Source organism: Hemiscyllium ocellatum, chromosome 7 (genome assembly GCF_020745735.1).
Source record: "Hemiscyllium ocellatum isolate sHemOce1 chromosome 7, sHemOce1.pat.X.cur, whole genome shotgun sequence".
Classification (NCBI taxonomy): Eukaryota; Metazoa; Chordata; class Chondrichthyes; order Orectolobiformes; family Hemiscylliidae; genus Hemiscyllium; species Hemiscyllium ocellatum.
Window position 1 is genome coordinate 31,262,227 of NC_083407.1, and position 22,321 is coordinate 31,284,547.

Consider the following 22,321-nt stretch of genomic DNA (forward strand, 5'->3'; position numbering starts at 1 on the left):
GAAATCTTTGCTATCTTTGTTGATGGGTCAGTATTTTTTGCCTTTTCAGATGAGCTACAAAATTATTTGTGCTGAAGAAATCAAGAGGAGAACCTATTTCTTTTACGAAGCTGCCCAACTTAAACAATACATTTAGATAATGAGGACCTCAGTTTCTTTCTGAGCAGTTAGCAATGGGATTAAATCTACTTGCAGCCCACATAGTCTGTTTTCAACAGTTCATGGTAGCTGCCAGATTAGACGATTCGACTTACCTCCCTGTGATGTTTAGAATCAAAACATTCCCATTTCAGATGAAAAGCAACCTTGGCCAAGAAACAAAGTGGATGTCAGTTTGCAATTTTCTTACCTTTACATTCTCTCTGTCAGAGTCTCCACAAGAATGCCCTTCCCATCTCCTTCCGCAATCCCCTGCAAGGAAACAACTCAGCTCAATGCCTCTTTCATCTGCATTGTTCCATTTGAATCTTTTCCTTTTCACATTTGCATGCCCTTCAAAGTGTAAATCAAAAGATAAATTAACTTTTCCCAAAGTCTTCCCTTTTGTTGGTAATCATCAACGTTAGCAGTACTGATAAAAATCAATTTACCTGAAAAATATTCAAAAATTACTACTGTGACAGGAATATCTCTACCACAAGACAGCTCCAAATTTATCAAATCAATCAAACATCTATCAAAAGTCAGCTACAAATTTGTAATAAACAGGACTGACTCTGAACAGGTTTTTAATTCCTACCCGGTGAAGATCAGTTTGGGTTATAACAAATCAATTGAACTATACCTCATTTCTACAAAGAGTAGCAACCAGAATGCAGCTGTGAACATTTCAAAAGCATTATTGGCCTCGGGTATAAGTGGGCCACTTTCAGTCAGCAGATGGGGAGTAGAGCTTGATTGATTTTCGGGAGGCGATTTCGTTGTAACTAGTGTCCGTGCTTTTTGCTATGGTCCCAGATGTCATTTGAAACCTTAAATGATTTCACTTTGTACACACCCAAACTTTAACCATTGTACTAGCTTTCTTTTTTTTAAAGTGGCCACTTGTAGATAAATTAAAGCTGCACTTCAGACTTCGGAGCAATAAACACACAGTTATTAAGATTCGTTTTGCCTGGCCATTAACTGGTGTGAAAATGTTTGAAAAGCCTAACCTTCAAAGTTACAAAATTCATGTTTTTTAAATATAACCTAACTTTGTTTGTTTATTATGTGGGCACTGTAGTACTTGTATTTTAAATATTAATCAAATTTCTCTTTCAATCTATACTACTATTGCTGTTTTCATATGGCAAAGAGCACACAACGGATTTCACAGTCATTGTAATCTTGGGTTTCAGTGAATAGCAGTTTAACGTTTTGTGTTGTTTCCTTTTTAGATTATTTCCATCTTCTGCTACTTTTCTCGTCACACAAAATATTCACTACTATGCACACTTTCTTATTATTTTCATGTCACCCCAGTGAGAACCAAATGCTTCTTCTAAAGTGTATGGTGAAAACAAAATCCTTACGAATTCCTGTAGTGTTCACTGCAAGAAGTGACTGAATTTTTTTTGTTAAGTACTGATTTACTTTGCAAAATGGCATCCTCTTGAATATTTCGACAGGAAATCTCAACATGTTATTATCCTCAGTGACATTTACATGGTGTGAATAAACCATTCAAGAACTACTCATACCTCGAAAGCAAAAATTAAAAAGGAAAGTTGATTGGATTTTGCTTTCTTTGATGATGATTGGCTGATATTAAAATGCTGTATTGTTGGCTGTATAATTGCTGTATGTTGATTATTACCTTTTTACTTTTATAAACATTGAAATGTTAAATGAGATGGTAGAGTTTTCTTCGAAGTGTGTTGTACGTTTAAGTAGAACTGTTCAGAAAAATTCATTTTATAAAAAAAAGATGAAATTCAAGTCTGAAGTTCCAGACACAGTATGGAATGACATGTACAAGCTTGGCCTGGGTGTGTATGGGGAATTGAAGTGTGCAGAGGCCACTGTAATGATGGCACTTGAAGCAGCAGATTGCAACGATTCCAGTCATACCATCCGGGCAGTCATCCCATTAACTGCCATTGATTGCTGACCTCTTGGCCTGTGCTCTCTCTTTTCCCTCCCTGGCTGCAGACCTGCCACCTGGAACTCCAGATGCTTTTGCCCAACTGCTGACCTGTCCATACTGCGACCGGGGCTACAAGCGTTTGACATCACTGAAGGAGCACATTAAATATCGACATGAAAAGAATGAAGACAACTTTGCCTGCCCACTCTGCAACTATACATTTGCCTACCGCACCCAGCTTGAACGACATATGGCCACGCACAAGCCAGGGAGAGATCAGGTGGGGCTTCTGGATGGGTATGGGTAACCCTTAGAGGATAAATATCATTTTAATTTCTATTGGCTATTAATTTTTTATGGCATTTTGAGGATGCAAATCTTTAATGGTAATAGCTCTAATTTAAGTTTAAATGGTTTTTTGATGGTCTCTTCCAGGATGATTTAATATCATGTACTCACGATTGAATGAGCATTTTAATATCCAATTTAGAAACATTATCGGCACTTGAACTTAAGTTTAGCTTAAGTTTGGGGTTTTACCTTGGTTTTCAAAATCTCATTAAAATAGTGTGTCATCTCTACAATACCGTTGTCCTCATAATCTTTCATCAAATTAGATGATTCAAATGTTGTCAATGGTCTTACCAATAGCTAAAAGCATACGTTTTTTAATGATGCTACCATCCCTACTGATTATTTGCTTTCTTTCCTCCCATATTTTTTATTTTAATGATAATGCTCTCTCACACAATGTTTGGTTGATTTCCACTTGACAAATGGTCAAACATTTGGATTTTGTAAGGTTACTGTTTCCATTGAATTATTGTCCTCACCAACCCACCACTCCCCATTACAATCCTTTGTTGGAAAAGACGTATCAATATTTTTGTTGTAGTACTGACATAGCTCAGTTGTTATCAATGATAGAAGGAGGTAAGTTGCATAAAACTATTCCCTGTTCTTTACCACATACATGCACCCCTCTCACTGGAACACTTTTTTTGATTAACAGTTACTAAACCATTTGTGCTATGTAAAGTAACTTCCTCTGCCTCCTCCTGGGAGATGTGAAATACCATAGACTGTAAATAGTCTTGTAAAAGTGTACTTATTCCATCGTTATCGTTTTGAGAGAATGATTTCATTTAAATATTTACCTTTGCACATGACAGCTTCGTTATTTTAGAAGATGAGATAGTTATTCAAGACATTGGAAGGAACAAATTCCTTTGGAAACTTTAAGCAAAAATATATTGGGCTTTGTTTTGTTCTCTCATGACAATTCCATTTTATATAGATTTAAAATAAAGCACTTTCTGTCAGTGCAATGAAGTTTCTCTTTCACCTTTTGGTGCAGGGTCTGTACCATTAAAAATTGATTCTAAAATGTTTCCAGAAATTACAGAGTATGCCTTATTACAAACACAAGGCTTATTTTAACTCAGCATTGTTATAAAAGGTGACTGTAATATTTTGAACCTGATTCCTACTCTCTTTTAAAGGTTCAAATACCGGTATTACATTTGCCCTTTGTCAGGAAAATAATCTCTGCCTACAGAATAATGATGTTCTCAATTTTACTGATGGCACTTTAACATGATAAAATTGGATATAGCAAGCAGCACTCAAACCAACGCGCACAAGCTCCATGGGCCAGTTTCTATTTTTTAAAATTTCAGCCACAGTGGAGACGCATTATTCCCAATGCTAAAAATGAGGGAAACACCTATTTTTTTTGTTTAACTGAGGCTTAATGGCAGCTCACAGAATTCAGCATAGTGTGAATTGTTGATGCCGACAAGCCACTAGACGTTGGATCTGTTATATTAGAGAGTGCCACTGGTACTGAGAGTGCAATGCAGCATCAGTTGACAGTACTCCATCAATGTAAAATTATTTAAATATTCTGTGAAGGCCTCAGGAAAATGACGTATGGCTTGCATTTGTATAATTGAACATAAACCCCATTATTGTTTTAGCTGAAGATTAAAACACACTGTAAAAGAATTCCAATTCTTGAATCACACTATTTTGTGTGTGTTCAGCTGGGCTATTTTGCCCAGTTTGTATCCTGTTGTTTCTTTTTCTGTTTGCATCTTCCCATTTTATTTATTTCTGTTTAGTTTTAGAATTGAAGACGAAGCTTCCTAATTTGATCATGGTACTCCCACTTAGTAATTACAAATGATTGTATCATATTAACAGAGGCGAAACTAAAGTTTGCATCAGTCCTCTAAGGATTGAGGGGAGACAAAGCAGCTGTTGCTGTTTGTTTATGCAGCTCAGCAACATATGAGCACCAGTCCCTCATTGGCGCTCTGCAGGCCAGGGTTTGCTTGATCTTTGAAGGTTGCTGCTGTTTGAACAAACCTCCCTGTGTCCTGTCCAACACCATCTGTCTCACCAGGAATGTGGGAAGAGTCAGCACACCCTAGCAGTTGTCACACTGTTCAGCACTGTTCCTTTGCAAAGCTTTTGTATCTTGCTACTTTAGAAAGCTGACCTCCTACCTTGAGTATCCATTGCTATCAATTTAATTTCTTACCAGTTAATTTTCATATTGTGCTTGCTGCCAGATGTTTAAAAAAGGTCAGCCCAATTGAGATTTTAACTTTTTTTACATAATATAACAAAACATTGCATATTAATAATTTTTAACTATTAAATTGCTACTGTTAAGACACTTCATAGACATGTAACCTACAAGGTCCTCGTAAAAAATACATTTTTACTTTTGGCAATATGACATTTGACGTGTCAGATAATAGAATGACTGAATGGTTTTATCACAGAAGTTAGTATTGATGGTGATTGTATCTCTTATGGCAATGATTTTCTTGTAGAATTTTTTGTTTTGTGCGATGTGAAACCCGAAAGGCTTAGCAATTCTTTCAGAAATTATCATTTAAAAGACAAAAATATTTAGGAGCTTAAACAGAAGTTATAGAAAAGCTTAGCAGATCTGTCAGCAATTGTGAAGAAAAATTAAAGTTAACGTTTCGGGTCCAGTGACCCTTCCTTGGACCTTGAGGAAGGGTCACTGGGCCCGAAATGTTAACTTTGAATTCTCTTCACAAATGCTGCCAGATCTGCTGAGCTTTTCCAGCAACTTCTGCTTTTGTTTCTGATTTACAGCATCCACAATTTTTTTGGTTTAGATTTAGGAGCTAGTTGGTATCGAGAATGTCTATATGTAAATAGGGTCCATTTGGCATGTCTGTTCTGTTAGCTGTGACTGTTCACAAATTTCACCAAGCTGTGCATAAGACTCATTTCACTATCTTCCCTCTGTAGCACCACATGCTGACCCATGGTGCTGGTAATCGCAAGTTCAAATGCACAGAGTGTGGCAAGGCCTTTAAGTACAAACACCATCTGAAGGAACACCTGCGAATTCATAGTGGTAAGCAAAACGTTTCTTAGTCTGCTAGATAAAGGGTACGCTTTGAAGGATGAGGCTAGGTTTTACAAAAAGGCGCTTGATGTGGAGTTTCACCTGCCAGAACTACATATTGGAATTGTGGGAGAAAACACGAATGGACCTTGCAGGATATCTGTCCATTAAAATTATTATCCAGGAAGCCCAAGGGAAACAGATGACCTCCCGTGTTGAAATCTTGATTTGGGCTACAAGTGAGGGAAGCTTTACATCAAGAGCATAAATTTGTTAAATAACCCCAATGATTTTATTATATTGGGGATGAAATAGCAACATATAAAATATAACTAAGCCATTAAATATAATTATTTTTGTGTAATTAATTTTATATATTTATTTATTTTGGGTATTTTTCTTCTCATTAGAAGATAAAAGATGAGATTGTTGACTAAAAATGGAGTTTGTTGGAGCTTTTGTCTTGCACTCATTAGAACATTTCACAAAGAATACCACTTTAAAGGGAATAACATCACTGATACTATAAGAGAGGCAAGAGATGATTATTTGGCAAGTGAACTCTGATTGGCTGAGGCATTGAAGTGGGGAGTGTAGCAGTTAATGATAGCTGACAATGAACTGCCAGGCTAGTTAAATGTTAACCAGACAGGTTGACTGCAATTGGTCAAGGCATCCTGTTGAGAAATGAAACAGTGAATGCTGTTGCCTATTTTGTCGAGTTGTAACAGGCATAGTGCGTGTGCATATATTCTTTCTGTTTGCAACAAACATGGCTCTATGTATTAATGTATGGAGCTTCCAGTACTTGTATGCTACCACCTTGTGAGCCAGACTACAAGTCCTAAATTGGTTATCAATGTAACAGACTTAGGATATACTAGCAAATGTCCAATTGTGGAATCACATATAATTTTGGACACAGTTTCAAGTTCCGTAAGCACAGGCTAGTTGGGTGCCAGCAGTGCCTTGTGAACAGACAAAGGAATATGCTATTTGATATGATCCACCAATAAAGCCGACAAACCTGACATCACACTGACTCTGAAATTCATATACCACATGACTCATTTGTGGGATAGGCAGTTGGGCATTTGAGAAAATGTGACTTTTTTCAGTCCTGTCTAATGACTGTATGTATAAGAGTATAAGCGGTTCAGATAAGAGTTGATGGGAAAGACCTATGCCCATTGATTGAAGAGTTCCTACCAGGGCAACAGATTTAGGGTTAGGGTAATACGGTTAGGGTTAAAGCTAGGCGGTTTAGATGAAATTCAGCAGGAATTTTCTTTCACTTAGAGAGTAGTAGAGAACTAGAATTAATTAACCGAATTGAGGATGCCGATGTTGGACTGGAGTGTACAAAGTTTAAAAATCACACAACACCAGGTTATAGTCCAACAGGTTTAATTGGAAGCACACTAGCTTTCAGGTGAAGGGGCGTCACTCCGAAAGCTAGTGTGCTTCCATTTAAACCTGTTGGACTATAACCTGGTGTTGTGTGATTTTTAACTAATTAACTGAAAGAGTGGTCAAGAGAAAAATTTTCATTACATTCAACAAGTACTTGGTATATGCACTAAAACTGCCATTATCTTTGAAACTGTGAATCATGATGTGAAAAACAGGAGAAGGCTGCATGGCTCTTTGTTGCAAAATGGGAATATTACAGGATGAATGGTTTTCTTCCATGCTGTGGGTTTCTGTGATATATTCTCATTTGTGTTTAACTAGTTAATTTGATAAAATGAATAATTTTGATGAGATCACCTATTATGTATAAGTTTAAATTTAATTGCTTAAAACGTTTTTCAGGTGAAAAGCCATATGAGTGTCCAAACTGCAAGAAACGATTTTCTCACTCCGGTTCCTACAGTTCTCACATCAGTAGCAAGAAGTGCATTGGCCTGATTTCAGTCAATGGCAGGATGCGAACTAGCTTAAAACCGGGCTCTTCTCCGACTTCAGCTTCTTCCTCTCCTACAAATTCAGCAATTACACAACTGAGGCATAAACTGGAGAACGGCAAGCCTCTTGGTATTCCTGAGCAGCCAGGACTACTTAAAATTAAGACAGAGCCACTAGATTTCAATGACTACAAAGCCATAATGACTTCCCACGGGTTTGGTAATTTCCCAAATGGTGGAGTAGGAGTTGGCAGCCCACTGTCAATCAACACCTCAGTTGTAAGTCCAATGCAGCACTTAGGAGTAGGGATAGAACCACAAATACTAAGCTTTTCCAATGTAGCAAACAGTAACTTAAGTGAAGTCCAAAAGGTCCTCAAAATTGTTGACAATACAGTGTGTAGGCAAAAAATGGACTGCAAATCTGAAGAGATTTCAAGACTTAAAGGTTACCACGTGAAAGAGCCAGCCTCTCAAGCTTCCTTGGCTGAGGAACAAGGAGTTACCTCCCCTGTTATGCCATCTGTTGGTCTTCCAGTTGTCAGCCATAATGGTGCCACTAAAAGTATTATTGACTACACACTAGAAAAGGTGAATGAAGCCAAAGCTTGTCTTCAGAGCTTGAACACGGACTCACAAAGGCAAATGAGCAATTTGAAAAAGGACAGGCTGCGTAACATGAGCTGTTCTGCATTAGATCTTGGTATGGAGGAAAAGACATTTGACAATAATAACACATCTCCTTACTCCTGCCAGTTTTGCAGGGAGGCTTTCCCTGGTCCCATTCCCTTACATCAGCATGAACGCTACATGTGCAAGATGAATGAAGAAATCAAGGCTGTACTTCAACCAAGTGAAGTTGTAATTACCAATAAAACAGGAGCGTCAGGTGAAAAGCAAGCTTATATGTTATCCTCCCTTCTTTCAGAAAAAGGTATCCCCAGCCCTATAAATGCATATAAGGACCACATGTCTGTATTGAAAGCTTACTATGCCATGAATATGGAGCCAAATTCTGAAGAACTACTGAAAATTTCCATTGCTGTTGGCCTCCCTCAGGATTTTGTAAAAGAATGGTTTGAGCAAAGGAAGGTCTGCCAGTTCCCTAATTCCAGGTCACCGCCACTGGATCGGACCAGTGCTGAGTTGGCATCGGTTGCCACTGACATGTTCATAAATAAAGACTGTCTGTCAGCTAGGCACACAACAACAGCATTAAAGCCGATGGACTCGATAACGTCACCATCAATAGCAGAACTACATAACAGTGTTACTAATTGTGATGCACCTCTCAGGCTTATTAAATCTTCTCAGTTTAACAGTATTAAATCAATTGGTGATAAGATGGACCACTCAAGGAGCAATACTCCTTCCCCTTTGAATCTTTCCTCTACTTCCTCTAAGAACTCCCATAGTAGTTCATACACTCCAAACAGCTTTTCTTCAGAAGAGCCTCAGGCTGAGCCTCTGGACTTGTCTTTGCCAAAACAAAAGAATGAACATAAAAGTGTGGTCACAGGAAAAGTAAGAAATAAAACCAATAGTATTATTGTTGACCATAACAGTATTTCCTATCCATCAGGGAACCCAGATGAGCCCTTAAACTTGACCTTCCTGAAGAAGGAATTGCCTAATACTAACAACACCCTAGAGAAAAGCACTAAGCCAGTATTCAGTATAAATCCATTTAGTGCCAAACCGTTGTACACAACACTTCCACCACAAAATGCATTTCCCCCAGCTGCTTTTCTGCCCTCAGTCCAGTCTAGTGTTCCAGGTCTGCGACCATATCCAGGGCTAGATCAAATGGGCTTCCTCCCACACATGGCCTACACATATGGAACAGGTGCAGCTGCTTTTGCAGAATTGCAACAGAGAAGAAAGTACCAGCGGAAGCAAACGTTCCAGGTAACAGCAGCTGACTGATTCTGTAACATTACTGAAACTTTTGTGAAAAGGTGCATTCCAATCATCACAGTAGATATTGTGACTTATTGATTTACCTTCATAATGTGTGGCAGGGCCATAAATGTACAATGGATGTAATAATACTTTCTTGATTCTGATAACAGTAAGATTAATTTAATTGACATGAAAATAACTTAGACAAACTAAATTGTATATTTTTATCTAGCAAGTGCACATGTAAAGCACAGTGTTGTCAAGTAATATTTTAAAGATCAAAATCATTGTTTTGAAGAACATAGTTTTGCTGCACCCTGAAAAGAAATCTAGTCACAACATCCTTTTCTCTTCATTTTTATTGAGACAAAATCCTAATGCTAAATGTGTGCTAAAATTACCAAGTGACTTTGTTAGCATTTTGCCATTATTTAAACATAAAACAGTGGGTTATATTATGTCACCAATTGATACTTTAGAAATGAAATTAAATTTGAAAGGATGCTGTTGTAAGAAACATATTGGAGAGCACATTTTTATTGTTTATGTACTAACGTAAGAAATGTTCCAATAGAAAATCATTTCATTGAATTTCAACACACCCAAATCCCAAGCACTGAATAATAAAGGCAAAAAATCAAGGAACGTTTGACAATTTAATTTCAACATTGGTGTTGATTGAAGCTAATGAGTGCTTTGATGCTTTTAGATATCTGATCAGGATCAGGTTTTATATGACACAATAAAGTTACAATGATATGTACAAAGGTATTTGTAAACAGAATGCTGCACGGCCTAATTCACATTTACCTTTTCTTTCCATTTTGATAGTGCAGCTGTCCTATTTAACAAATATATTCAGACCAGTCAGTTAATTTTAACTTATGCAGGTATTAATTAATATATCTCTGTTGATGAAATGTAATGGCACTAACAAAGTGGGAAGGTGTGTGAGTGCATTTTTACACTTTAGGATTACTTTTAACACTTCCCTTCATTTCATGCCAAAACGAATGCTGCAGAGTTGTAATGCACGTTTTCATGTACGTTACTGTTGAATTAAATGCTGTTTTCACATACAAGGAGTCATTTTCATAGTAATTACAGACCTTTCTCACCAGCCTGTTTGCATTAAGAATAAATCATAACCATATAGGATAAAGATATTTAATATAGCTGTTGCAAGTGTGTAATCAGCACTGATAATTTAAAAGAATGTCACAAGGCAGTTACTCACAAGGCTACAGACACAGTAAGCCTTATCAGTAACTAATAGCCTTTTTCCAGTTTCCAGTTAAAGAATTCTGCACTGAGACAAATTTATTTTACAAAACCAGCACACACATACACTCAAAAAAAAACACACAAAACTCAGTTTGTGCATTTAAGATCTGTATAAATCTCTTTCATTTGCCTCTCAGGTTTAATGCCTTTTCAGACTTGAGCTGTGTAAATTAAATGTTATATATATGGTATTGCATTTGCCTATTGTGAAATCACAAGAGACAGCGCAAGGTATTTATTTGTATTGGAGGTCAGTGGGTTTTCTAATAAAAATGTATGTTATCTTAGGGGGAATTGCTTGATGGAACTACAGATTACATGTCAGGCTTGGATGACATGACAGATTCAGATTCCTGTCTGTCCCGAAAGAAGATCAAGAAGACAGAAAGTGGCATGTATGCATGTGACTTGTGTGACAAAACATTCCAGAAAAGCAGTTCCCTTCTGCGACATAAATATGAGCACACAGGTATTTTTTTTTACTCTGCACTGCCCGTACCTGTTGAATTTGACTCTTGTGTTAACTCTAAAATACAGTATTAAATTGAAGTTGTTACATTTTATGATGCATTTATTTTATTTGGCGAAGAGAGATTTTCCTGATGCTGTTTAACATGATACAGAGTTAAGGATATGGGCTATGGAATTATCTATTCATGGAGGATAGGATGAGAAGTATGACATTACATCTTCAAGGGTGGGAGCTTTTACGATGTAACACTCGCACTGTAATTGGCAATGTCAGTGTACTATTTCTTGCCCCCTCCAGATTTTTAATTCAGTCTTCCATTTTAATCCAATATAACTTATTTATCTTTTTTGTCATCTCATTATACTCTCTTATGTGTACACATCCAGACATGATCACACACTTTCATCCTATTGCAACACTCCCTTCTTAGTCTGTCCTCCATTTTGCCCCATGGTATTAGACTGACAGGGATTTACTGTCATGTCTATTTTTGAATTTTGCTTCAAGTATTGCAGCTATGGAAGGTGTTGAATGCATTCCAGTGCTATTTGTGGTGTGGAATTAGCCAGATGTTTGCTTGGCCGAGGTTCCAAGTTCCAAACTCTGGTCACACGTTGGCTGAAATGCCACAGGAGATACTCTCAATTACATAGGTTAAAAGTGAAGTGTGTATCATAACTTGATGTTGTTATAAATATGTATCATTATTTCAGTTATAGGAGCGGCTATCCAAAAATAAAACCATTACTTTGTCACTTTTGCCAAGAGTCCTCCCTTTTAGTAACTTGAGAATTTTCATTGTGTTTTTTTTTGATGAAACAGTCAACTATTTGGCTTTATTAAATCATAAATTATCTTTACAAAAGTACAGACAGTCTGTACTCAAAACATTTTTTGTAGCTTTGGGCGAACAAATGATCTGTAGTAACTTTGACAGGCATGATTGACAGTAATTCTGAACACTTGAAGATTTCTGACACTTTGACATGTTCTTGGAGATTCACCAAAGGTATATAAATCATTAGAAGATTGTTGAATCATATTAGAAAACTTAGTATTATATCTTAATCTGTTTTCTTTTTTTTATAGGAAAGCGTCCACATCAATGTCAAATTTGTAAGAAGGCATTTAAACACAAGCATCATCTTATTGAACATTCACGACTGCACTCTGGTGAGAAACCGTATCAGTGTGACAAGTGCGGCAAACGCTTTTCACACTCAGGGTCCTATTCACAGCACATGAACCACAGATATTCCTATTGCAAACGGGAGGCAGAGGAACGGGAAGCAGCTGAAAGAGAGGCTCGCCAGAAGGGTCACTTAGAACCTGCAGAGCTATTGATGAGTCGGCCCTACTTACAGAGCATTACTCCTCAGGGCTACTCGGACTCTGAGGAGCGAGAAAGCATGACAAGAGAAGTAGAAAGTGAACGAGAACAGGAAAAAGAAGGAGAAGAGGATGAAGAAAAATTAGTAAGGCAAGAAGGGGAAGAGGAATTTGATGAAGAGGAAGAAGAAGAGAGTGAAAATAAAAGTATGGATACAGATCAGGACACAATAAGAGACGAAGAGGAAAATGGTGACCACTCAATGGACGATAGCTCAGTTGACGAGAAAACAGAAACCAAATCTGAACATGAAGACATTGTGGAAGATGGCATGTAATAACTACTGCATTTTAGCTTCCTACTTCTTCCAGTAGTATTGTTACTTGCTTGAAACACTGCTGTGTTAAGCTGTACATGCACGTGCCTGATGCTTCCTGGAAGCCTGAGTGTTGGACAGATGGGGCAGTCTGTCAGATGCAAAAAAAGGAAAAAAAGAAAAAAAAAACGGCAGTGTTAGAAGGAATTAGTCAAGTTTGGGTTGTGAAGAGTTGCATTATGCAAAAAAAAATGTTCAGTGTTAGGACCTAAAAAAATGTGTGGTTCCAGCAGCCTAAAATTACCCTTCTGTTAATAGTTTCTTATTTAGCACAAAATAGTGGAGTATATTGCATTACATGCCACTTGTATTACTACACAAATTTCTAAAAAGAAATGTATTGTCTATGTTTCTACCTATGTATATTATCACACAACAGTAACTTGAAAATGTAATGCCTGTGCTTCTACCCATACCTGTATAAGTAAACAACAGTATTTTAGTGGATTGTTTGTAGTTTGACCCAGTCATTAGGCCTGTTTCAGCAACCACACAATATTTTAGGTTCCCAAGAATTTTTTGAAGGATCATGAAATGATGCATGTGTGATTTTTTTTTAGACATTGAAGTCTTACAGTGGCCCAGCTATGATGGAATAGAAAGAGTGAGAGTAAGAGAGAGAGTTAGAGAGAAAGAGAGAGAGAGAGAGAGAGAGAGAGAGGCAGATGGTGGAGGAAGCCTTCTGAAAGGTGGTTTTAAAAAGCCTTATATGCAAACCTTTTAATCTGTGTGTTCTGCAAGTGCCATCCTTGTATAGTGCTAAAAAAGGTAACTAAAGTTACCTTGCACCAGCTTCAGTGTTAAACAGCTCACCCTGTTCTTTGAAGCACCCATGTCAGTATTAGATTCTAGGCAGCAGTTCGTTAGTTTACATATGTTTGTGCAATTTTCTGTACTTTTTTTGTTCATTAACTTGTCAGTATTACACCAAACTTTGCAACAATTTGCATTCATTTTATTTTAGGTCAAATAACATTTATTTATGTTGCTCATTTTATATTTCCTAATTTTATTTATTTCATACTGTAGTGTACAGTATTATAGTTCTTCAATATATAGATATATTTTAGTAAAGGAACATGAGGTTGATCATTTGGGCAAATTTTACGTAATGAGAAGAGCATTTATTGTGTTTTCAAACATTAATTGTGAGATACGAATTTTCAATTTATTATTTTATTTTGTTTTCCAATTACTGGATTCCAAATTTGAGAACTTTTGATACGATCTTGTGAAAACACTGTATTTTCGACTGAAAATTCCACTTTCTTCATCTGTTTTTTAGCTAAAAAAGAGGGACTGTTAAAATACAATGTATGATACCATGACAGAAATCTTTCCTGAATTGTCTTTGTAAAAGTATTATTAAATTTTCAATTTGTAATTTCTCTTGGAAATGACCATGCTCGAATAAAATGTAGCCAAACTAGGACCTGTACGTGCAGCTTAAGGTTCTATGGACATCACTGCAGAAGACTGATGTGCATAATAATGTATAGTGTTTCCTTCCTAACTGTAGGATTGTCTTCAAACCATGAAGAATTACAGTTTCATCCACAGCATTGTTAACAAAAAAAATATTTATTAACTTAAATTTATATTGTCGTCCTATTTATTTCACTCAATGTCCACTTTTATAATTCTCTCACCATCTCAAAATAAACAAAATTATACAGTTGTAGTTATTTCATAAGCTTGCTGAGAGGAAAGCAACAAACTAAATAAGGATTGGACATATTGGCACTGCATGAAGGAGAATTTGTTTCTTGGGTTGCCTTGTGTTTAGTTGACTTGGGTGTTCACAGGTGATATTGCAGTTGAACCTACAAGCGATATTCCATTCTCTCATCCACTGTTCTAATTAGATGCATAGCACCGTCAAGAAATGTAACATTGCTGGTGCATAATATAGGAGCTTCTTTTAAGTAAGCTATCTAGATTTTATTAACAGGATCTAATTTGACGGAAAATCAATACTGGGCTTTTGATTAAGTTGAGATGTATATACAGTTTTATCATCTGATATACAGACTGCATAGGTTAACAAAATGGAACGTTGTCCTTTTAAATGAAGAATTGGGGTTCTCACAGAAATAAGGCAGTGGTGGCTTAAACAGAGTCTCCAAAATATTGTAACCAGGATTTGGTTACACTACAATCTGAATTTCCAGCAGGCAATTAAGATACATTACACATAATGAAGACAAATCGGAGATCAGATGATAACTAAAAGACCAGTGAGTGTGATTGACATGCAGTTTTTTTGAACTGCCAAATCATTGATTTTGAAACAGCTTTTACAGCTCGTTTAAGTTGATCTCAGGAATATACCAATTAATTGATTGGTTCTTTAAAAAAAATCAATTTTCTTAGTAGTGCAGGTTGAAAGGAAGACTTTTAAAAGATGTCCATTGCAAAATCTAATTAAATAAGGTCGTGTCTTGTTTACCTGGGATTGTAAAATTCTTTTCAGCTATTTAGTTCTGTATGTAAGCAAGACCATTTAAGAACAATTCAGTGCTATACATTTTAAAATGTAATCATATGTTTCTTGAAAATATTCTGAGTCTCATATATGGTTCATAATATGTATATATAAGATATGCTTAAATAGAAGCATCCATATAAATACTACTTGTTCTTATCATCAGTTTTATTTTTTTTCCATTTAAAGGGCTTTGCAGGTACAAGTTTTCAGGCTGATAACTTCCCAGTTAACTTTTAAATCAAGTTTTTCATTTGCATTTTCTCAAAACTTAATATTTTGAATATAGTAAGATAAAGTGGCAGAACATCAATGAGTGAAATTGTTATTGTAAGCTCATACATTTATTTCACAAAAGAAAATTCCAGTATCTGTACTAATGGTGACACCTGATGAAATGTCCTGAATTCAAAATTAAATTTGCAATATGCAATGGAAAACAACATTTGGGATTTTGGTACAAGTAGACAAGGAGATAGATTTTACCTCGTTATCCTATCATATGAAAAATCTAGAGAGAATCCTGTCCATAAATCATCATTGGTGATTTTAACATTTTACTTTGAACATTCAGAATCCAAGATAGCAGCAGGTTCTTAGCGCACAGTTTGGAACCATATTGTGAGGGTGATGATACATTTTTTGTGACATTAGGAAAATAAATTCAAAGTCATATTCAGAAATATTTTATCAGCAGTACTTTTACATGTTTTTAAGAAATACTTTTTTGCTATTATTAAAGATTAATAAAATACTGTTCTTTAATGCTATTCTGTAGAATAATATATTAACAGGTTTGAATTTGCATTGAATTGTTGTTAAAGTTGTTCTCTGAAGATCTGTGAGCTTACTTCAACATAATTATCTGCAAGAATAAAAATAGTGAGGATCATTACATCTCTGAGAATGCCCCAAGCATTTTCATAATATTTTCACTGCACATCCATAGGGATGGAAATCACTAAAAAAGAACAATACTAAAATACATATGTTTCAGTCAGAGCACACATAAAACAGAGTAAATTGAAGCTTTTAAACCTTTTGCCATGTTTGTTTTTTTTTCATTTTCTGTAATTTATTTCATGATTGATTGATTTTAAAATAACACTTGGTTATAAGAATAAGCACACAAGAATCCTTGAGAATAATAATATTATAATCTCTCTGAGGAGAGGAAAAAGTAGATCAATTGATTTTCCCCCCAGTCTGACCCTTAATGCAACAGCAGGTTTCTTCTTGTTACTACTTACATTCACTAAAAATAAAATATCACATTAAATGACCCCCTCTGGATCACTCTAAAAAGATAACTTTAATTCCCCATCCAACCGTGGGAAGTCACTAAACAGATAAAACGTTAACAACCTCAAAATTGTTTAGCAGTTGTTCTGTACTATGTTCTAACATGTATAAGGAGATGTTATTTATTTTCATACTTCAGCATGTTTGTCATCAGGACATGGATAGCAAGGTCTGTAAAGTGATAAAAATAGAAGTAAGGTTTCAAGAGTTGATTGGATTCTGTGTGGACGTGTGAGTGAACATTTCTGAAGAAAGCCCATGAATGCTGTCATTAACACATTAATCAAGAATGCAGCAAAGGCACGGTTTATAAATAGTGATCTAATAAAAGCCAACGAAGACATGTTGCCTTGTTCCATCAAATTTTAAAGAAGTCTTGACACAGCTGTGCATGTGGTAACGGCATAAAATCAACGTTTGGAACAAATTTTACAATAGACCAGCAGTGATTTATTTGGTTTCAACAAATGATTGAACTACATTTAACATTCAAACCATGAAACCTATACAATTTAAACAGTCCACATTACTTCTTCAAGAAAAATAGTTCATGATTTGGATTGTAGTTATGCTTCAGATTGCTCCTTTTAAAAAAATTCAATAAAGCAATACAAAATCTAATAGTAAATAAATTTGTTTTCTTCTGCTGTAAAAGGATAATGGTGTCTGTATTTGCTGTTACAATCAGAGGTGTTGCTCCCAGAATTAATCTCACTGAAATTAGAATTTTCAATCTCAGGTTCTAACACATGAGCACATCACAAAAGTTAAATTCATTTTACAGTGGGACTAACGATGTGTGTGCAACTGGAACAGAAATATTAGTTTAGAATTGATCTGCACTGTACTAGATATGGAAAATTGTCATTCAGAGAATTTGAAGAATGAGGAATAGAAACAGTTACTTAGCTATTTTTGAGTAAATTATTGCACACACAGATAAATCAAATCTGAGTATGATGTGAACAGTTTAATAATTCCTCAGCAAGTTACACAGCAGTTACTTCATAATAATTTTCAATTGAGGGAATATTGTGCAAGCTGTAAACAATTTCTAAAGCATATGCCGGATGCATTTGACTGTAATCAATAAAGCATCATTAATATGCACAACACTGACTAAATACTGTTAAACCACACAAGACAAGTTATAAACAGGGTCACTTCAGTTTAATCGAATGTATAATTTCCTTTGAGAGTGACTTCCTTGATGAGAAAAGTACTGTGCTACAGTTCCAACTGCTTTGACACTAATTTATTGATATTATAATTTGCATGACATAAATGGTTTAAGATTAATGCACAACTCAGTAAAAGAAAGCTTAACTAAAAAAAGAAAAATTTGGAGAATTTGCAAAAACACTTGAATTATATAAGTGAACAAAGACTACACACTATTAAGGTACGAGATGTGAATACTGAAGAGAAAAATCTAAAGTTTTTAAAACTTTTTTTTTGGTGTTAGGAAGCTTCCTTCATTTAAAGGTGCTCTTGAATCTAAACAGATCTGAGCTGCAAGTAACCAAAATTAAGACTTTGATGTACACATACAAAGATTATAAATGACCTTGGTACAAGATTACCAGATTAGCATTGATGAAAATGTTCAAGAGTATCAACTTAATATTAGCATTAAGTCATATTGATTCAATGGTGTATCTACAGTGTACAAATAGCTAAACTAAGTTTTTCAAATGGTAATTTAAAATGGAATGTTACAGATTTAAAAATGCTAAATTTAATCATTCATAATGCATTTTAGTGCACAAAGGACTACTTTTAGATAGTACTTTTTTTTGCAGTAACTGTTAAAAATACACAGCAGGGCAGGCAGGAACTGAAATGGAAAACTCTTCAGGAGGGACTCTTGCTAATATATCTTAGCTTTTTTTTCCCTTTTGGGTATTATTTGATCAATGTATTTTGAGCATTGTTTTCTTCTTTGTATTTCTTTGTGGATTTTCTTTTAATTTCTTAAAGATGTCATTTTTCAGATACAGAAGTATTTTGCTGTAATAATTACAGAGGAAAAAAAAACTCTGCATTATCTTTCATGTGCCCAATGGGGCCAACTAAGCCACAGTAGGAAATAAGTATTATAAAGAACAGCAGATAACTGACAGTGAGAATAATTGTCATAGTTTGATTTTGGAGTTGTTAGTTTTTGGTGAGCAGCCTGTATATATAGTTGATATCATCAGAATTATTGTACTGAATTGCATTTTGAATCTCAGGCATCTCCTATCCTACAATTAAATACAAAATTATTCTAATAAATATGTTGAAAGCCCAAATTTTTTTCAAAGGATATTGTAAAAAAAATTGAATTTATATCAAACTGTTTGTAACCTCAGAATGTCCCAAAGTGTTTTGCAGCCCACAAAGTACTTTTGAAACTCCCTCACTTTTGTAAGATACAAATTCTGTATCATTCAAATAAATCAGTTTTAAAAAGATAGCTCATCTAGTTATACAGTAGTACATTTGAAAAAAACGTTTCTGCATATAATGCTGAGGTGTTAAGTGCGATCAATGCAGTACTAGTGAGTACTTATTCAGCATGTGTATCCATCTAAGTCTTAATGGGTTCTAAAAATCGTAGAAGATGGGATACGTCTAAAGGTAGTTGTGCATCAAAAATACCTGGAACAAGTACATAAGTTGAGCAATTTCTTAATATCTTCACAGGCTACAAATTCAGTGGGACTGGGAACCCCAAGAAGTCAACTTAACACATAATCAAGCAGTGCCTGCATAAATTATTCCAGAAATTTCATAATGGGGTGGTGGTGGTGCTTGTGGGGGTGGGGGGGGGTTTGATATGTTTAACGTTAAAAATGTATAGTGCTACCCCAATAAGATTTTGGGGAAACATATATTTTAGAGAACTCAAGTATTGGAAAATGCGAGGATATACAAAATCAGAAATCTAGGTTAAATGTCAAAAGTATGGGTAAACTGACTTACTAAGTAAATAAATAAAACAATACCAACAAAGCTTTGTCAAGATAAAAAGGAGCAAAGGCAAACTGGACATTTTGTATCCAGCTACAAGGTTGGGGCTCCTATTTCCAGCACTCACTTTCACATTCTCTCAATAGACTTTAGGGCGTGGTATATTCCTGGCAATGACTGAGTTTACTCGTATGCTAATAATACCACTTCAGTAAAGAAGCAGACCTGATGTAAACTATCTGCATCAAGTTTAATATAACATGAGACCCCCATAGTATCAAATTGCACTGACATTTGACCTTTTCACAGGGTTAGCGCACACGATGGTTCGACCGTGAGCCGAGAGCAGCGAAGTTTACGCTGTTATCTTGGAGAGACAAGTACAATGTATTTCAATTCTTAGGTCTCAATAGGAATCTAACGCTAAGTTAATAGAGGTAAACAGGAGCAATCCGGAACTGGTGCAATCCAGAAGGATTTATGTAGTGCAAACACGCTTAGCTCCTCTCATCAATTTTAAAATAAGTACAACATGACAGCAGCATAAAGTAAAATGCACAGCAAAAAAAAAGGTGTTTTGAATGCCTCTGCAATCGGGTAACTCAAGCCAATTCACGCTGTAGATACACTGGGCTCAACAGGATGACATTGGGACGATTTGTATTTTCCTGATGGGCGCTTATATACATATATTTCGTAGGCAGATCATTGTGCTACTTTGAATGCCGCCCAGAAGAACATACTTTGTACACTCTTGAGAGTGTCAAAGACTTTCGAAGAGCAAATGCTGGAGGAAGACATGAAACTGTGCGCATTGAAGAGGGAGGAAGAAATGCCCCAGGTTGAGCCATGTTGGCAATGAACAGCAGCTGTGGGGTCGGGGGCAGAAACTGACAATAGGCGACCCTGTGGATGCAGGACAGAGGCTTCCAACTTTCAGATCGCGCAGTGGCGCGGAGGAGCTCCTGCGCGTGCCCCTTCCTCCCCCAGCCGTGGAGCCGCGCGCGGGGTGCACTATCTGTGCGTGGATAGTGACGGAGACGCTTAGGGGACGCGCACGCTGTTCGGGTGGTGGTGGAGCTGGTGCTGGGCTGATCGGGGTTGGGGAACGCGCACGGCGCCGGCTGTCATGGTGACGGAGCCGCCGGGACACACGGGCCTGAGTGAGTGACAGGTGGACTGGGTACTGTTTAAACACACTCAGGGCACTCTCCATTAACAAAAGCAGCGAGGGGGGGAAAAAAAGAAAATCCTTCTCATCAATTTCTGCTTAGGTTTAAGTAGGCCGCGGGAAACGCCTCGGCGTTGCCCAGGAATTGCCTCTGAGCTGAGGGCCTCTGTGCGGTTTAGCGGGGATGGTGGTACTGGAAGCACACGCTTTCTTTCCAACATTGGCAATTCTACTGTAGTAAGATTAGTGTTCATTTTTGTTTTCTTAATTTTTTTTGTCACCTGGTTTAGACTAAGAAGTGCCATACTTAGAGAAGCGTGCTTTTGAAATGTTGCAGGCATTGAATAATTGCTATTTGGCGAAATGCTACTCTTGATGATCACAGCTGAGCGTCCGAACCGAGAAAGCAATGTTCACTCTCCAGATTGCAGTTAAATTGAAATGTGCGTTACCACAACATTTAAATCAACACAAGTCACAGTGCTCCCGATTCATACAATGTACAGTCGTGTTTCTGGTATTGGGAGTTTTGAAAAAATACTTTTTCATGACACCTTGCTCAGCAAATGAAAATTTGGAGTTAACTACAATGAGTTCTGCCTTCGTTCAGAACATTTTGTAAGAATTATCCATTCTGAGAACAAGGCATCTTATTTTGGTGAACTCAATTTCAACAGTACTATGCATGAGTACAGATGAAAACATTTACACTTTTTTATGTATAATTTGCACACAAAATATTTTAGTTTTAACGATTCAGATAACTCACAATATTGTTTATGATAAATTCTTTTAGCATTTGCCTAATCCTTTGAGTGAGGAATGTCTACAGTATTTAGAACAAACTGACGTCATTGTGCAAATAGTCTGCTGCTGAACTATAGTGAAATTCTCAGCTTTTTGCTCTAGTGTGTCAATAATTTACCTTTCTTGAATCATTCAGAAGGGCTACTGTTGCCAAAATTATGGTGATATTTTATGGGTACTGCAAAGAGGTTACTGAGGGTGAGTTTAGAAGTAATATGTTTGTGTTGGTGTTAGAAAAACAAAACGTAGCAATTCTTCAGCTAATCAATAAGCATTTGAGCTGAAACGTAATTTTAAAATGAAGCCCCTTTGATAGAATTCGGTATTTCCAGTGCTTTCTATTTCTTATTTAGACTTAGTAGTTTAATTGTTTTCTTTCTATATATCACTTATTTTGTTTATTTTTCATAGTAGTGATTTGTGAAATGATTGTGTTTTTTAAAATTTATTTTTCCAAACAACCTGTTCAGAGATGCTACTACACACCTCCAGAGCAGGTGGCATTTGAACCTGGGCCTCCTGGTCAAGGGGTAGGGACATTACTGTTGTGCCACAATTTTGTCAGTTTTATACAGATGGATTTGCTATACTTAATATTATAGGTCAGTGATATTTCTATTGGGTGTAAAATTTCATAGGATGCCCTGAGGTAATGAACAATGCAGGTTTGTTTTTCTTTATGTCATGGGACACAGTGACTGTACTATTGAATCTTTTCTATTCAAATACCAGATTTTTCTCCCAAAAGTAACACGTTAGATTGTTATAACCAAATGCTGAAAGATATGGTAGGTCTAATAACTGACTCAATTTATTTTTAAACTTGGTGAAACACTAGGATTAGCCTTACAGAAGAGACCTTTGTTGA

General features: G+C 36.2%; 2 protein-coding genes across 9 annotated transcripts in view; both read left to right on the top strand.

The window, feature by feature from the left end:
• zeb2b (zinc finger E-box binding homeobox 2b) overlaps positions 1–14,327 on the top strand; it is a 151,223-nt gene extending 136,896 nt beyond the window's left edge. For both annotated transcript variants that reach the window (XM_060827106.1, XM_060827107.1), the window contains exons 6-10: positions 2,134–2,348; positions 5,363–5,471; positions 7,278–9,277; positions 10,844–11,024; positions 12,117–14,327. In XM_060827106.1, coding sequence (XP_060683089.1) covers positions 2,134–2,348; positions 5,363–5,471; positions 7,278–9,277; positions 10,844–11,024; positions 12,117–12,694 — 3,083 coding nt within the window. In that variant the 3' untranslated portion in view covers positions 12,695–14,327. The remainder of the gene's footprint in view (positions 1–2,133; positions 2,349–5,362; positions 5,472–7,277; positions 9,278–10,843; positions 11,025–12,116) is intronic.
• Positions 14,328–20,559: 6,232 nt separating this feature from the next.
• Positions 20,560–22,321, top strand: part of gtdc1 (glycosyltransferase-like domain containing 1) — a 360,673-nt gene continuing 358,911 nt past the window's right edge. For 6 of the 7 annotated variants that reach the window (XM_060827108.1, XM_060827116.1, XM_060827115.1 and 3 more), the window contains exon 1: positions 20,560–20,638. The gene's annotated coding sequence lies outside the window, so the exon portion shown is untranslated. Of the gene's footprint in view, positions 20,639–21,613; positions 21,652–22,321 lie in introns of those variants that run through there. The other variant, XM_060827111.1, reaches the window with a different exon arrangement.